This window comes from Hibiscus syriacus, unplaced genomic scaffold (assembly GCF_006381635.1).
Source record: "Hibiscus syriacus cultivar Baekdansim isolate YM2019G1 unplaced genomic scaffold, ASM638163v2 tig00111398_pilon, whole genome shotgun sequence".
Lineage (NCBI taxonomy): Eukaryota > Viridiplantae > Streptophyta > Magnoliopsida > Malvales > Malvaceae > Hibiscus > Hibiscus syriacus.
Window position 1 is genome coordinate 903,226 of NW_024063081.1, and position 19,005 is coordinate 922,230.

General features: G+C 34.3%; 1 protein-coding gene and 1 pseudogene across 1 annotated transcript; both read right to left on the bottom strand.

The window, feature by feature from the left end:
• Positions 1-4,538: 4,538 nt before the first annotated feature.
• LOC120161082 lies at positions 4,539-5,456 on the bottom strand (annotated as a pseudogene).
• A 6,978-nt stretch (positions 5,457-12,434) lies between these two features.
• LOC120161084 (shikimate kinase 1, chloroplastic-like) lies at positions 12,435-14,687 on the bottom strand (the record flags this gene model as incomplete). Its single annotated transcript, XM_039171368.1, has 9 exons — positions 12,435-12,561; positions 12,641-12,705; positions 13,020-13,098; positions 13,187-13,319; positions 13,422-13,504; positions 13,867-13,954; positions 14,160-14,232; positions 14,322-14,376; positions 14,601-14,687. Coding segments are annotated over 9 exons (726 nt in total), but the record flags the coding sequence as incomplete, so codon positions are not given.
• Positions 14,688-19,005: the final 4,318 nt, after the last annotated feature.

The following is a 19,005-nucleotide window of genomic DNA, read 5'->3' on the forward strand; positions in this document are numbered from 1 at the left end:
ATCACCAGACCCTACAGATTGAGTCTGTCTAGCTCTTATCTGATTTGATTCCCTTGCAACGGATGCCATCGACTCTGATTGTGCTTGAGATCGGAAATCAAAATCTCTACTTCTCTTAGGGGGTGCAAAACTTGATGAAACCCCAGTTCTTTTAGATGATTGGGTTCTTTGATTCCCAAACCTTTCATTTTGAGCTCTCTCTAAGGCTTTAGCACGATTTACTACCTCTTGAAACGAGGATAAGTTCAACATTATCATCATCTCTTTTAAACTTGGGCGTAAGACCTCAACAAACCACTCGTAAGCATCTTTCTTGTAGGCACTAACTCTGCTGCAAAGCGACTTAATTTATTAAATTCGCACTCATACTCATATACAGTGCGGTCCAATTGCTTCAAGTTCAAAAATTCTTGTTTCATTTGCCTGATAAAATGGTCTCCTATATATTTGTTTTTAACTCTTTTAAGAACAAAGACCAGGTCACTTCATCACTTGCCATTCTCAGAGTGACGTTTGTCCACCAGACTCTCGCTTGCCCACGAAGCAAGGAGATCACTCCATCTAACTTCTCTACATTAGAACAGTGGAGACCTTCTAACATAATTTTTACATCATTAAGCCAAAGGTCCGCAACAACAGGACCTTCCTCAGCTTCACCTTTAAACTCTGGAGCTCCTAAACCTTTCAACTCCTTTGCAACATTCATTCTCGGAGTTGAAGTACCAGGAGGTTGGAATCGTGTCAATACTGCATCTAATGTTCTAAAGAACACATCTTGATCAGTTACAGGCACTCCAGAAGGTGCATGTTCTTCACCTTGCCTGGCCAGGGCAGGTGAATTACTACTTTCAGTGGGCCTATCATCTCCCGCTTCACTTCTAGAGCTACCATGTCCGGACATCTATAAGAACATAACCATATTGTTTTATTAGCAAAACAACATACTTACTATTATATCAGATCAGAAGTTTTCACTATTTTGTTGGCATGAATACTTTATAAGACACTCTAGACTCCGGTTTATGCCGAGAATCAACTAAACTGTAGCTCTGATACCATTAAATGTAACACCCTCAACCCATATCCGACCCGGATACGAGTCCGAGGTGTCATATTGACTTTTCAAACTTTGACTATTGATGAAAAATCAAGGAAATTTAAAACTTTCATTAAAATAACATTGTTACTTTACACAAGTTAACCAAAACAAGACAAAACTGATCAGAACATTTATAACAGACACTTTTCTTACATGCCAACCATATACACGACAAAAGACATACTTTATCCGTTACTTCTGATATGATCTTCTAGCAGTGTTGTTGTTCTTGCAACCCTATTTCCACTCTTCCTAATTCTTGATACCTACGTGTAAATCACTTACACGCTAAGTCATAGACTTAGTGAGATATATAAATATAACAATAATGCATTCAGTATGAATATGAACATGTAATCTATCCATTCAATCATGTCGTATACAATTCAATGTAAACAATAATAATATGATAACATATAACTATAACAATGTAATTACCTTTGATAACCTTTTATAGGCCCATGTACATTTTTGAGAACTCAATATATTCGAGTACATTGAGGTTGTGCACTATGCTGTTACCACAGCTCGTATGGGTCCCACTAAGGCTATGAAATTTGTCCCGAAGGACCTATGACTGTATTTATCTCGAAGGACCTATGACTGTATTTGTCCCGAATGACCACTCCTTAAGAACCATATACATATTTCAGTGGATCAGATCTGTCTCAAAAGACACTGTAAATATTCCAAAGGATACATATATGTCCCGAAGGACCACATAGAACCCTCGACTCTTGGCATGCCAACTATACCTATAGCTTTCATATCGTATACCATGGGCATTATTTTTATGTTTCATGTGTTCACGTGTTCATGTCATTTCTCTTGTGATCACATAGCTCATATCACTTATCATATCACATGTGCATTTGGGTCTTTTCACATATATCATTTATCAAATCATATGAACATATATACTTTATGCATTTATCATAATAATTATCATGTATGCATGTTCATAACTATTGTGCTATGAAAGTCAACATAGGAATTAGACTTATCACAAGTCTTATTCCCTTGTACCATACTTCTAATATGTACTCACCTTAGCCTTGCTTGACTCGATTCTAATCCTTCAATTATTCCGGAACGAGATCACGTTCTAAATCTACATATTAATACATTAATACATATCAGTATACTAATTGATATATTCTAAACTATCATTCCTTAGGCTAATAAGAAAGCTATTTTTATCTTTTAATGAAGGCATGCATCGATGCACTACACCATGCATCGATTCATCCCTTGACAGGTGCATCGATGCACTATTCATGCATCGGTGCATAAATCCTATTCGATGTTTGTATTTTAAGCAGGTGCATCGATGCACTCCTTATGCATCGATGCACTGATTGCATTCGATGTTCATTTATTTGAGAGTGCATCGATGCACATTGAAGATGCATCGATGCACACAACCCATAATTTACATTTTAAGCACGAATCCACTATCTTTCAACTTAATTCTTCATCTTTCACCTCCTTTAATATTCCTAACTTTTATATACATACTTAAACTCACTTCTACTCCATAATCACTTCTTTAAACTCAAAATTCTATCTTCCATATGAAATCCAAGAATCATACTAAATTTTCTACTTGTTCTAAATTCAATTCCATCACTTCATATCCCTTAATTAAGTGGATGACAAGTCAAATTTGTCTTCCAATATGAGTAATGAACTCTATTCCAAGATTTCATTCAAGAACTCACAATCTTTAATCTCTCATATATCTTTCATCTTGTTGTTTAAGAACAAATTAAACTTTCCTTAAGCTTAATTATCATCTAGTGATCATAACCCAACCTTTAAATTAACAAATAATCAAGAAATCACAAACTTACCTTTGAGCTTGGAGATACGGGAGGAAGAAGAAGAATAAGAGAGTTTCCCAGATAACTCTTTCTTTTCCCCCACGTGATTCATTCTTATAAAAGGGGGAAAATATCTTTCTTATCAAATGACCAATTTGCCCTTTAATTCATTCAATAATTACCAAACAACCTTCAACTATATTCCAATAAGTCATTAAACTATTTTACTTTTATCACCAAATTTCAAAAATTCTCATTTTAGTCACTGACCCGGATTTCGGGATGTTACATGGAGCTTAGAGGAGGAAAGGAGAGGGGACAGAGAGGAAAAGAAGGGTTTGAAAGACAAGAGAGAAGAGGAAAGAGAGGAGTGTTTTGGAGGAAGAAATGAGGGATTTGAGAGGATTTGGATCCTGGAGAAGGAAAAGTGGGTTTAAGTCTATTAAGTATTTAAATCCTACGTGGACTAAAAAACTTAAATAAATTGTCCACGTCATCGCCTTTAAGTATTTTCGAGCTACTCACGAGCTTTTCGAGTCGAATATCGAGTAGCTCGTTTCGGCTCGTTAAGAACTCGAGTCGAGCTCGAGCTCGAGTCCATTCGATCCGAGTATTTATCGAGTCTTGATCGAGTCGATCTCGAGTAGCTCGCGATCTATCTCGTCTCATTTACAGTCCTAGGCAAGAGAACCCTTAGGTTGTAGTTAGTTGCGATATGCAGTTCCTCTTTCTGTACTAAAAAAAAGGATAAATTACTAATCTATTAATTTTCTAATAAACATTAAAAAAATACTAAATTATTAATTAATAATTTTATATTACTATACCCAAAATTAAACCCTAATTATTATTTTAGTATATTTATGGATTGTTGCTATGGAGTTTAGTCTTTAAAATTACTTCATACATCCTTTTCATAATTTTTGATTAAATTTATTAATTTATGTTTATATTTAATTCTATATAGTATTAGTACATTCTACCTATAGTTAAAAATAAGGTAAAAATTTGTGTGTTTAACGAGTAACGAGTCGAGCAACAAGTTTTTTTAACGAGCAAGAGTCGAGTAAAATTTTAACGAGTTTAACGAACAATGAGTCGAACAACAAATTTTTTTTAATGAGCACAAGGCAAACATTGTCTAACTCGTGATCGACTCGCTCGATAAGTACCTTAACCAAAATGGGCTTGAAAAAGGTTAAGCAAGTTTTGTTTTTTTTCTTTTTGGTCGTCAAATGAAGCCCAAAGTAAGGACTTTCAGAGCTGAATCCGAACTATTGCATATAGTTCGTGTTTAGAATCAATTGTCTCATCAGCTGGGAGAAACGAATTCCTTTAGGCAGCCTTAAATCACCATTAATCAAATTCTCCATCATGAAGTGTGTTAAAAGTTATGGAGCACATGAATTTTCATTTAAATATAAAATATCACATTCGATAATCAAAACAGCATTCTAGTCGAAATTAAACTTCAATTTAAAAAAAAAAATTAAAATTTCACAAAATTTAATCTAGACTAAAAAAAACCTCAACCAGAATCATTATTACATTATGGAAATCGATCTTGGGATAGTTCAACGGAGAAGACTACCGGAATAACAAAAGAAGAAAGAACGTTAAAGAGAAGTGAAAGCAGTCATAGCTCTCTCCCTCTTGGCTTCTTCACGTATACACAAAAGGTTGGTCTTTATCTCTTTAGAAAGCCTTCCTTCAACTAGACGAACCGGCAACCACATCTTCGGCCATTCTTCTTCATCATCATCTTCACCTTTTCTTCTATTGAACTGAACAGCCTATCATTAGATAATTTACTGGAATTAATAAAATTTCAGTAACTGGTTCTTACCTGTTCAATCAACCATGTTCCTTCAAAGTTTGTGAAATCACCTTCAACCATCTTGAACTGAATTTCACGCTTTTTCCCATTTGGCAAAATCTCAACATCTTTCTCGTAACAATCTATAACTCCTTTTGCATTAAATTTCAAACCCAATGGCAAACTTTGCGGTCCAATCTGTTTAAGGCATATAAAGTAAATATAATCGGATCAAAAAGACCCAGGTCGGAAGGGATGGATGAATAATTTACCTGAAAAAGTCGAGCAAACTTGTCATTCTATTCCACAACTCTGCTGACAGCGAGACCTGGAATAACATCAGCCAACTTCTCATAGTCAGTCAAAATTTTCCAAACCGTATCCAGACTGGCTTCTATTCCGATTTTCGACCGAATCCTACGAGAGTTCCCTCCAAGCTTTTTTATTTCAACAAACACACCGTCTTCGCTTATCGAATCTGTCTTCTCATCTGACAAAACAAAACCATCACCGTCATTGTCTTCTCAACTGAAACCCACAATATTACCATCAAAATTTAAAATCTTTCTACTTTCCAAGGTTCCACCCTTTAAAACTCCTAATCTCAGAGAGAAACTCTTATAAAACTAATCCAAATGAAAGAAGAAGATTGAGAAGAAGGAACATATGCAAATTCACCTTGAGAGACGGTAGCTCCTCCGTCGTACTGGAGAGACATTGCAACAGCATACAATATAGACTCAAGCTTCCTTTTTCTTATTCATAAATGCTCCATTATGCATCTTTAAGATGTGTATTACTGTATTTGGCTTGGACAAAAGCATTGGGACAATAGATTTAATATATGCTTATTTAAAATAAATAAAATTTTGAGATCAGGGACCAATGCGATATCATTTTTTATTGTTGGCTAAACGATGAAATCAAACCGTATTTTAAACATTGATATAGGGTAGGGAAACTACTGTACACACGTACGTGCTTCATCCTTTAAAAAATGATAACAGATCTGCATTAGACATGTATATCTTTTTGGCATTTAAATTTAGTTGTTGCTGTCGGGGAATGGTTTTGGAAGACTAAAAGAAAGTAATATAGTGTATATATAATTTGAAGGCTTAAGAAAGTTAGCCACATCCCATCCAAATGGAGAAAGTAGATGTTATATAGAGACTGGCCTTGCGACATAAAATGGTTGGTCTCCTCTCAACCAAATGGAGAATACAAATGCCAGTGAAATTCATCCATTAAAAGTAAAAGAAAAACGTGCAACTGAAATCCCACGTCACAAATTAACTCCTATTTCGGGTAAATGTTGTAACGCTTACTGCGTCACCGACATAAATTAACCGGACTTTATTCAGTTTGATTAATGATTTAAAAAAATTAATTCGATTAATGGTTAAAGAAAAAAATCAATAAATTCAGTTTTGAGAAATTTAATTGGTTCAGTAGCCGAATCAACTGTTTGAACACTTTTTTTGGATAAATTAATAATTTTATTACCCAAAGAATCAATGTCAACTACAAAACAATTTCCAATCGCTGAACACAATTACTTGAATACAAAAAAGAGCAATCGGTTAATAGATACCGCAAGAAGTACAAAGGTTGGAGTTTACATAATCTAGCCTATTAATGTTTTTTCCCCTAAGCTTAATGCCAACAAAGTCTTTGACGTTGTTGAGAAGTTCTTCAGCAGTTCTGGAGCATCCCTTAAAAATTCTTCGGTTACATTCCTCCCACAAAACATAAATGTTAGCACACCAAGCAAGTTTAAGGATAGTAGAGATGAGAGATTTACCTTTCCATGTGTTACAAGCCCAAGTTACCACGTCCTCCCAAGATGAGAATGTTTTGTTAAGCCTGTTTAGGAGCAGAATTTTTCCTCGCAGAACAGAGGCAATGGAACAATAAAAGAACAAATGATTCCGACTCTCCATCATTTCATTACACAAAACACAAATCCCATTGGTATTAATCTCCTTGTGAATAAGACGATCACGAGTGGGTAGTCTATCTAAAATCGCCATCCAAGCTATCAGACTATGCTTAGGAATGTGCTGTGGGAACCAGATCAAAGTGTGCCAGGGAACTTTATTATCCTTGTTACGGATCTCTAGCTAAATTTCCCTTAGGAATATGATGTGGGAACACTCTTATATGTATCTAATATCTTCGAAAACGAGAAAGGATTCTGAATTTACACTGGGCTATACAAGCAGCACGCTAAAATTTCAGTCTTCACTAGGGTAATTTTTAAGTCAAATTACACATTATAAAATCTTTGAAGCAAGTATTGTAGAAAGGCAATACTTGTAGAATCTCCATATCATTTACTGTTGCGAATACGACTATCGGATAGAGCAGAATCGCAATTGATAATTTGAGAAAATAAAAATGAAGATAAAAGATGCACAAAATTTACGTGGAAAACCCCTAAATAATAAAGGGTAAAAACCACAGACAACGGTAGAAGAATTTCACTATAAGAAAATAGGAATTACAACTTCTCTCGATCTACCAAGGAGAAAACAATGATAATTCTCTCTTGATAAATAAGAGAAAATAACTCTCAAGAAACTCTCTAAATTCTCTCTAGTATTGGAAGAAAGCTAGAATGTTTTGAGATGGTTTTGAAGCTAAATGAGCTAGGGTATTTATAGTTGAAGCTTAAGGACTAATTTGTAAATACCCTAAATTACAATGACTAAAATTTGTATTTTTCCCTTTCATTTTTTCAACAAATTCCAGCTTGAATTCGGTGCAATAAATGCACCACTTTCATCGAAAGTTTCCCAACAATTTCCACCGAAATTAGCCTACAAATGTTGACTTTTCAACAATCTCCCACTTGAAGATTTGATTGGAACAATCATATCTTCACACCATTCTTTCTACCTTGTACCTTCATGTTGCTTACGTCTCTGAAAGACCACAAGAGGATCGACACCAAGTAAATTTTTCAGCATTGATCGCCTTTGTCAAGAAATCTGCTATGTTCTCTTTGGTATGGATTTTCTGCATATCTACCATCCCTTCTTCTACCTTTTCTCGAATGAAGTGGTACTGCACTCGTATGTGTTTTGTTCTTGAATGAAATGCTGGATTCCTTGCTAGATGCAAGGCACTTTAACTATCACAAAACAGATAGACATACTCTTGATTGTGCCCAAGCTCCTCCAATAACATCTTCAACCAAATTGCTTCTTTACTGGCTTGTGTAGCTGCTACATATTCTGCTTATGTTGTGGATGTAGCCACAACTGATTGTAACTTAGAAACCCAACTTACAACTCCATCAGCAACTTTAAACACGTATCATATTGTAGATTTGCTTTTATCCAAATCCCTTGCATAGTCAGAATCGACATACCCATTGATAAGTAAGTTTGATCCTCCATAACATAATGCAACATTTGAGGTCCCTTTGATGTATCTCGGGATCCTCTTTACTGTATTCCAATGCTCTTTGCATGGATTCGTCATGTACCGACTAACCACTCCCACTGCTTGTGCAATGTCTGGTCTTGTGCATATCATAGCGAACATTAAACTTCCCACTGCTGATGCATACGATACTCGAGACATCTCCATCCTCTCTTCTTCACTGCTATGACTCATTCTGGAGGATAATTTGAAGTTAATGCGAAGAGGGGTAGAAATTGACTTACAATCTTGCATGTTGAATCGTGACAAGATATTCTTCAAGTAATTCTTTTGTGAAAGCCAAATCTTCTTATTATTTCTGTCTCGGTGAATTTGCATCCCTAGAATCTTGTTTGCTAATCTCAAGTCCTTCATTTCAAATTCCCTAGCCAGTTGTGCCTTCAATTCTTCAATATGATCTTTGTTGGGTCCTGCAACCAACATGTCATCCACATACAATAGTATTATAACAAAATCATTATCACCAGACCTCTTGAAATAAGCACAAGGGTCTGAATTAAGTTTGTTGCATCCAAGACATATAATGAAGGAATCAAATCTCTTATATCAACACCTCGGCGCCTGCTTTAGATCGTATAGAGATTTGTTCAACCTGCAAACCAAGTTCTTCTTTTCTTTTTCTTCAAAACCTTAAGGCTGAAGTATATAAATCTCTTCTTCAAGATTTCTATGAAGAAAAGTTGTTTTAACATCTAGTTGCTCTAGATGTAAGTTCAATGTGGCACACATTGCCAAAACTACTCGAACTGTTGTTAGTCGAACCACAGGAGAAAATATTTCATTGAAATCAATACCTTCTTTTTGAGCATATCCTTTGACCACCAGTCTTGCACGATACCTCTCAACTTGATCGTCACCATTTCGCTTGATTTTAAAGACCCATTTGTTACCAATTGGCTTCCTTCCTTGTGGTAGTGGCACAAGGTCTCATGTATTATTTTTATGAAGGGCTTCAATTTTTTCTTGCATCGTCATCATCCACAGTGAAGCATCTGAGCTGTTTATTGCCTCCTGATATGTTGATGGCTCACCGTCCTCTGTTAAAAGGCAGTATGCAATATTTCTTTCTATAACATAATCTGAGTGCCAATTGGGACGTCTTCTCACACGATCTGATTGACGAGTTATTGGAGCTTCAGTACTCTCTGGTTCTTGTTCATCATGTGTTGGTTCTGCTTTAGAAGAATCTCCTTGTTTAACCTCCTTTTTCACATCTATCTGTATAGTCTCTGACTTTTCAGCGCTATCATCATCTTCTTTTCTTTGTAGTTTATCTTCTAAAAAGATAACATCTCTACTGATGATCACTTTACGGGTAGTGGGATCCCACAGCGATACCCCTTTACACCATCAACATACCCCAAGAATTTGCATTTCCTGGATTTTGGATCCAGCTTTAAAATTTATTGGGAGTTGTACATCATGTACACAATACTTCCAAATACATGGAGGTTTGAATAATCAGCTAGTTTACCAGTCCACGTCTCCATTGTGTCTTCAGCTCTATTATAGTTGATGGAGCTCGATTCACAAAATAACAAGCGGTATTGACTGCTTCTGCCCAGAATGATTTTTCTAGGCCTGCATCTCTCAACATTGCTATTGTTTTTTCTAACAAGGTTATGTTCATCCGCTCTGCCACTCCATTTTGTTGAGGAGTGTTCGCCACTATGAACTGTCTTTTGATGTCTTATTTCCTGCAAAAGTCATCAAATTCTTCGCTTATGTATTCTCCTCCATTATCTGTTCTTAAACACTTGATCTTATTTCCAGAATCAAGTTTCACCCGCGCTTTGAAGTTTTTGAAAGTTGAAAACACATATGACTTCTTATTAATAGGGTACACCCAGCATCTCCTAGAGTAGTCATCAATAAATGAGACAAAGTATTTTGCCCCGCCTAGGGATGTAACCGGTGCTTGACATACGTCAGAGTGAACCAATTCTAGAACACTTTTGCCTCTAGAATTTGACGTGTTGAATTTCAACCAGTGATGCTTACTTGTTATGCAATGCTCACACAAGGTAAGTGATACCTTTGTTAAGCCTGGAAGTAGCTTTTGCTCCACAAGGACTTTCATTCCTTGTTCTGACATGTGTCCAAGTTTCTGATGCCATAACATTGTCGAATCTGAACTACATGAGGCAACAGAGGCTTCTGCTTCTACCAAAGTCTCTCCCTTCAGCATGTACAAGTTTGCAACAATCTTTTCACCTTTCAGCACCACAAGCGCTCCACGGAACACCTTCATGATTCATTTCCCTGTTTCAATCTTGCTTGCATTATTATCCAACAATCCATAGGATAATAAATTTTTCTTCAGGTCTTTCACGTGCCGCACATCTCGAACAACTTTAATTGTTCCATCATACATCTTCAATTTGATGGTTCCCACGCCAATGATCTCTAAGGCATGATCATTGCAACTATACGCAGATCCTCCTGAGACAGGTTCATAATGATGGAATCATTTTCTTCTTGAGGTCATGTGATATGTTGCTCCCGAATCAATGAGCCATATATCTGCAAATATTTTTATGCCTTCCACGGTGGTTGACGCTTCACAACATAGAGCATCTCCATCATCTGAAGTGTTTGCGGTATTGCCTTGTGGGTTGGAGTTTTTATTTAGACTCCAACAATCCTTCTTCAAGTGACCCTTCTTTCCACAGTTGTAGCACTTTAAATTCTTCTTGCTCATCGACTTCGATCTACCATGTTTGTGACTGCTGCTTTGGCCACATACTGTTGATCTCCCTCTCATCGTTGTCATCGTTGTCAATGCTTCTGCTTGTTGCATATTTACTTGTCTGTATTCCTTGTTCTTACGTCAATTTTCTTCTTGTAGAACAGTAGCTGCAACATAATCAAAGACTAGACTAGTGACATTATTGTTTGTCAAGTTGATGATGAGTTGATCATACGAATCCGGTAGACTTTGAAGTAGAAGTTCAACACATTCTTGTTCTCCTATTTTACAGCTTAAGGATGTAAGCTGAGAAAATAATGTGTTCAGTGTATTTAAGTGCTCCGTCACTGAAGTAGATTATGGCATACGTAGAGTGTACAATTTTCTCTTAAGGAAAATTTTATTGTGTAGCGATGAGGCCTCGTACAATTTGGATAGATGATCTCATATCTCCTTAGCTGTCTTCTTTTCCTCGATGCTTGACAATACTTCATCTGCTAATGCTAGATGAAAGTTTGCCATAGCATTCCCGTCCATTTCGATACATTTGTTGTCATCTGTGAAATCCACCGGCCTTTCACTGATAGCTGGTAGACAATCGTCTTTCCTCAGGATGTCCTTCATCTTCAATTTCGACAATGAGAAATTTCTCCCATTGAATTTTTCAATATCAAATTTCGTTGTCATAGCTTCTTTTACGGATAGCTCCCACTATTTCACTATCGTGAATAGTTCTCTGGAACCTTCAAAGAATGGGTAATAACTTCTTACTTTCTTATGTTGGAGGATCCACCTTTTGGTGACAACCACAAAGACAATAAGCAGATATTACACACTTTAATCTGGCTCGGATACCAATTGTTGCGGAAGACGGCTATCGGATAGAGCAAAATCGCAGCTGATAATTTGAGAAAATAAAAATGAAGATAAAAGATACACAAAATTTACGTGGAATACCCCTAAATAATATAGGGTAAAAACCACGGACAACAGTAGAAGAATTTCACTATGAGAAAATAGGAATTACAACTTCTCTCGATCTACCAAGGAGAAAACAATGATAATTCTCTCTTGATAAATAGGATAAAACAACTCTAAAGAAACTCTCTAAATTCTCTCTAGTATTAGAAGAAAGCTAGAATGCTTTGGGATGATTTTGAAGCTAAATGAGCTAGGGTATTTATAGTTGAAGCTTAAGAACTAATTTGTAAATACCATAAATTACAATGACTAAAATTTATATTTTCCCTTTCATTTTTTCAACAAATTTCAGTTTGAATTCGGTGCAATAAATGCAACAATTTCCACCGAAAGTTTCCCAACAATTTCCACCGAAATTAGCCTACAAATGTTGACTTTTCAACATTTACATGGCAAATAGAGGCAATCTTACAAAGCATCAGAAGTTGAAAACTCTTCTGTCGCTACTTCTACTCATTCTTCCTTTACTTCCGTCCTATTAACATGGAACCAAAATTATAAGACAAATGTGAATTTCAAAGATCAAGCAGAGGAAATGCATTTAAGATTTTATATATATACATATAATTATAGAAAAATCGGGCATGTTATGCTACAAATAAAACGGAATTCAATCACCATATTTATTGAGTGTTCAAAATTAAAATCCTGCGGTGGCCATGCCACCTTCCTCCTTTAGATACTCTTCAATTTGTTCCAATTCCTGACACAACAATAGTCCTATTTAGCCAACATCTTAATCAGATTGTAAGAGAAATATATAGGAAAGAGAGAGAAATGACCTCGATTGCAATCTCTATTGGAGTAAGATCAGATGCATCTCTACAACCTAGTTTGCCTGCGATTTCTGTAATTTTCAAACACTAGTTTAAGCGAAAAAATCATACGGAGGTAAACATAAGGACTGACCAGCAAGAGCATGAGCTTGAAATATCAAAAATGACGATACAACTCATACAAGGAAAATTTCAAGTTTCCATATAGTTTTGATATTTTCTTTATATTTTTCTACTGATATAATTTTACACTCCTTAAATTTCTAATATAATTTCCTAACTTTACACTCCCCTGCTTCCAATAAGCAGCTAACAGAGGCTTCACACAATCTCGTCCAAGCATAACATACAGCACTGAGTATGAGACAGGTTTAACTAAACATACCTTCCAAGGAAACCCGGGCATTTGCTTTAGCATAATTTTTACCCCTCTGTTCCAAAAGGTAAGACAGACGTTTCAAAGCCTGTAAAAGGGTCAGAATGTCAAAAACTTGCTAGACCGTGTGCACCAAGTCCACGCATGGAAAACAAATAACATCAGCAGAAGACTACCTTTGTATATGGATCACCATGTTCATAATGCAAAAGTGGACGAGAATGGGTACCTACTGCAGCAATCCTCCGTGCCAAGGTTTCCAAAGGTACATCTAACCAGACAATAATCCCCTTCTTCTGCATAAAATCCCAGACAAAGCAAATAAAAGAGTTCCAGACTTTTATGGTTGATGCAACAGAAAATTGAATCAAAGGAGAGAGGAATATAAATTATAACTTAATTCCTGTTTACCAGTTCTCATCCTGTACAACTGCACCTCCACCAGTAGAAACAACAAGTTGTTTCTTTGAAGAGAGCCTCTGCAATACCTCAGTCTTGTACACAAGATGACGAATACAAAAAGATTCAATTCAATTGGAAAAATGCACAATATATTATAATGTACCACGTGAATTGACTGATAAAGATATCTACTATCTGAGAACAAACAGGTATGATGACCAAATTGGTTCTCCAATCAATCATAAACAATGATCTTAGACTAAGTGATAATAGAGACAAAATCAGATAGCATTTTGTCTAATGCTTTTCTTTCAGAAATTTGGTCCTCCTGCAATTGAAGGAAAAATTATGGCTTACTTTTCTACATGACCATCCACACAAGTAATGAGTCAAATAACATACATTGAAGAAACGAAAGCATGCGTGCATACACAGAGGGAGTTTGCTGACTTACCTCCTTTTTTCTGAAGAAACTCTCCCCATGATGCTTAAATATTTCAGTTACAGACATTCCATTCATCTCCTGCTCTATTAATACGTCACAGAAAATTGTAGAACAAAGATTTTTGTGAGACAACCAATTCCTATAATATTCAGTTGATGCATGATCTCAAATAAATCCTTAGCTCTTGTGACAAAGACCACTAATTCCACACTACAAAGTACAAACTATAGAGAACAATCTGCCACACAGAAGAACTAGGAAGCTCAAGAGGAATGTTTCCAGAAACAATTCACAATACAAACCTGTCATAAAACGAATAACCGAGCACATGAGACAAAATTTTTCCCACAGTAGTTTTTCCAGAGCCCGTCAATCCTGCACATTCATCTTCATAAAGTTTAGCAACTGAAGAAAGTAAAACTTTGACAACATAAACTTGAAGGACATGGACAAAAGGAACTGACCAATAAGATATATACTGTGTCCATTTAAATATGGCTCAACCTCTAGTGACTTATTCTGCAATTTTTATTCACATCTTGTAAGATACAGTGGCAGAACAAATTTCATATGCAGAACAAGTTAAATTCGGTTTTCAGTGTTCGAGGCCTACATAGAAATAGATGCCTAAAGACTACATAGAAGAGATGAAAGGTAAAAATTAAAAAGAAGGTATTGAATTACCATATCATACTTTATAAACCAAGAATTTAAAATAATTACAGTGATTTTTTTTATCATACCTTTAGCGTTAAAGCTTCATCGTAAGGCGCATAAATGCTTCCATTTTCCCATGTTGAAGCTATGAAATAACATTTTAAAACATAAAATCATAAGGGACAATTATATGCATGATAAAATTGTAAAATTCTCAAGAACAATGTGGTCTTCTAGGCTTTGGGTTGTATGTTACAACAACAAAAAATCTAACAGAGATTAAATAGTACTACTTAGCAGAGGAAGAGGACATAAGATAACTTTAAATTTTTTTGTTGGCAAAAGTATAAAATATAAATGAATTGACCTTGGATCGAGTACTTCTGCAGCCACATTCTTCAATTAATATATTTTTCATGTCAACATTTAAATCTATATAGTCTTTTCTAGCCAGCAAAAAGTTAACTAACGATTTTCATCCAACCAGAAAATATTAGGGGTCAAAGTGCTTCAGAAAAAATAGGGATCAAAATGATTACTTTTTCAAATGTTAGGGGCTATTTTGTCATTGTACCTTTTATATATTATTCGTATCTAGTGCGGGTGTTAGGTTTAGGGTCAAAATGACTACCCTTAGGTTAATAGAATAGACAATCTTGACTTACGTAGTTGGTTGTTAGTTAATTTTGACTTTGACATATCACGTGAGACCTATCAAAGGTTACATCAAAAGATTGATGCTTTCCAGTGGTGTAAGTCTAGGGATGGGCACGGGACTCGAACCCGACGGGTTTCGACCCGACACTATTAGGTCAGAATTTTTTAGAAAAAAATTTGGTTCAGGTTAGATTGGATCAGATATTTTCAGAGGTTATGCTCGGGTCGAGTCGAATACAGTTTTAAGGTGAAAAATACTCGACTCGAAAAATATAGTTTAATCTTATATATTTAGGGATAATTACAATAATACCCCTTTATATATATTATTTTTTCAATTAAATCCCTATTTTTTATTGAATAAAAGTAATGTTTTTTTATAAATATATTATTTTGGATCGATTCGAATTTTATCTCAAAAAGACAGGTCAGGTTGGGGCCGAATGAAGAGTGTATATTTATTGGATCTGGTCGGATTGACCGGAAATCTAACCTATGCCTATCCCTATGTAAGTCATTGGAGCATTTTTGTCTTATATCCGGAGATGTTTCTTTGTGAGGGCTTCCTACTTTCATTCCACATGGTCTTTGTCTAGTCAGCAAAAGGTTTACTAGCGGTTTCATTTAACCAAGGGTATTTTGCCTCAAAATAATATGTTGTGGGTTAAAGTGCTTCAAAAAGAAGAAAAAAAAATAAGAGTCAAAATAATTAATTTATCAAATGTTAAAAAATATTTTTATCACATTATGTCTTTTATATACTCTAGTATCTAATGTGAGTATTAGGTTTAGGGTCAAAATAATTACCCGTGGATTAATAAGAAAGACAATCTTTACATATATAATTGACTATCAGTTGATTCTAACTCTGATGTATCATGTGAGTTCTAGTAAGAATATGTCAAAAGATTGATCCTTCTTAATGATGTAAGTCGTTGGAACTTTTCTGTCTTATGTCTGGGCTTCCCCGTAGGAGTTATTCGACAGTGTGCGAAGTGGAGTAGGTTTGTTAGTGGTATAACAAGCTTATAAGTAGAAAGTGATGGTTTATTCGGGATAATGGTTACTTTAAGACCCAACGCAAAATGCTTTTACAAATTGAAACCCAGAAAGCTTTAGATATAGAAACAAGTTCCAAATTCAAGTCAAACTCAACAGTAATAAACATTGCAAAATATATATTTTAATGGAGAAAAAATTACAACAAATATAAAATATGAAGAAGAGTTGTTGGATCGAAAAGGAAGTGAAAGTTTACTTGAAAGCCAAAAAGGCGCCTCCGTCTTGGTTGTTTGAGCACACTGAAAGATGCTATCTGATTCCATTGGAAGAATTGAAAAGGCCAAAAAGGTGAGAATATTTTATAACAAATGTTAAGCCTCACGTAGAGCTGTTAGGAAAATTTAGGGATGGCAATGGGTCGGGTCGGGTCGGGTTTTTGGGCCACCCGACCCGACCCGAGAAGAAAGGGTTTTTCACCCGTGACCCGACTCGACCCGACGAAATTAAGGTTTCACCCGACCCGACCCGACCTGAATATATGACTTAGAAACCCGACCCGACCCGACCCGAAATAATAATAAAAAAAAATTTATTCAATGAAAACAGTGACTTAATTGAAAAAAATTATATATAGAGGGACATTATTGTAATTATCCCTAAATATATAGGATAAAAGTATATATATTTTTCAGGTCGGGTCGAGTCAGATTTTTTTTCACCCTAAACCCGACCCGACCCGAACAGTACATTTTAAAAAAACCCGACCCGACCCGAACCCAAAATTTTTTAAAAAAATCCGACCCGATCGGGTCGAATCGGATCAGAACCCGTCGGATTCGGGTTGAGTTGCCATCTTAGAAAAATTATATAACAAAAATTTGTCGGTTTGAGCAAGTGAACGGCCTCAAGACTTCGTTTTCATAATAATTGCCGTACAGAGAGATTTCTTTCATTTTATTATTCTTCGTGTGGTTGTTATTTACTCATGTGTTGCCAGGAATTTTTTAAAATAGAAAATTTTTAAGATAAATTATATATATAAATATAAATGAATTTTAGTTATTGTATCAGTTATGTTATTGAACATTTAATTTTATTTATTATAAAACTGAATTTTGATTTCTATTTCAATTATATCATTGAGCTTCTTAACGACATGATGATATGATTGATAATTGTTGACGTAGATACCACATCAAAATGATATTATTTTAGGTTAAACTGTTTTAGTGTCAAAAATAATTTGATAAAAAAAATCACAAATATACATGAGAGAGTTTAATTTGGAATCTCTGAATTTAGTAAATTGAATTTAAGAATAATTTAATTTATTTAATTATATGTTTTTGATAATATTTATAATATATTTTATATTTTATTTAAAAAAATATTATTTGTATCCAACAATGATGGAGCTGTGTTTGGCATTCCCGTAACATTGTTGAAGTCAAGGGCTGGTGGAAGTTGCTTGGCTCCATGGAACATTAAATTTCTTGGACTCAGCAATTGACACGTATGAGGTTTCACTCTTGATGGGGCCCATGCTGCCACAAAGATCATTAATGATGTTTGTTTTATTTTCTGATATTACCCAACACTCTTGGAATCCCACGTCCAAAACAAGAGGAGTGTGTGTATGTATTTATGTTAATAAAATTAATATATAAAGTCATATTATAATTATTATAAAAATATATCATTAAATAAATTAAATTAATCTCAACGTCAGTTTAATCTATATAATATTGTGACTAAAAGTATACCACCATTTTAAGTTGGTTTCGTGATTAATCACTCTTTCCCGAAGTTCCATATTCAAACTCTTTTTTTTTTGGGTGCATTTGTGATTTTTTCTCAATTTCTCGAGCATCAAAATAATACGATTAAAGATGTCATTTTGGGGTGACATTTATGTCAATAGCTGTCAACTACGTCATCATGTCGTTAAAAATTTAACAATTCAAATATATAATTAAACGAAAATTAAAATTTAATACTATAATTGATAACATTGAAAGTTCAGTAATATAAATGATATAATGCTTAAAGTTCAATGATATCTAATATAATTTATATTAATATGTATTATTTTATGGTTTTGGAAGAATATAATAACAAACTCAAAGTAAAAAAAAACGAATTATTAGAAATTCTAGAATGAATGGTATTCATCACTTTTTAGGATAAAATTCATAAATAATCATTAAATTATATCAAAATGATTCTTTTAGACACTAAATTTTTAAAAGTTATGTTATGAATATTAAATTTTAGATTTTGTTACAAAATGGATGCAATGCTAGTAGCCGCCCTTAAAGAGATGATACGACATTCTAAAATAATAAGAAATATCTTATATGACCTGTCAATTGTAACTAAAATTTTGTTTTACTCTTAATTTTAATTGAACTTTTTTATTAGGTTATATGAATTGAAAAAAAATAGATGTAAATAAATTAAATGTTATATTTTAGTGTAATATTATAAATATTGAATTTGTACTATAAAAATTATTTGATATATTATTAAAAGTTAAGGATTGTTTTGATTATTTTAATTTAAGTCTAGATTTAATTTTTCTCATTCATGTGATGTTATAATTTTATGAAACATTATTTTTAAATTGTATTTAAATTTCTTAAACAAAAATTAAATGTTTGGATCATATCGTTTTATAAAAAATGATTTCATTATTTTATAATTAAATTATTTGGATCTAAAAAATTATATTAAAAAAACACAATTAAAATAAATAATTAGTTATATAGTTTGATGAAGGAAAAAATTTCAAAAACTTATAATTTTTTTAAAATTTAACTTTAAAACAAATGT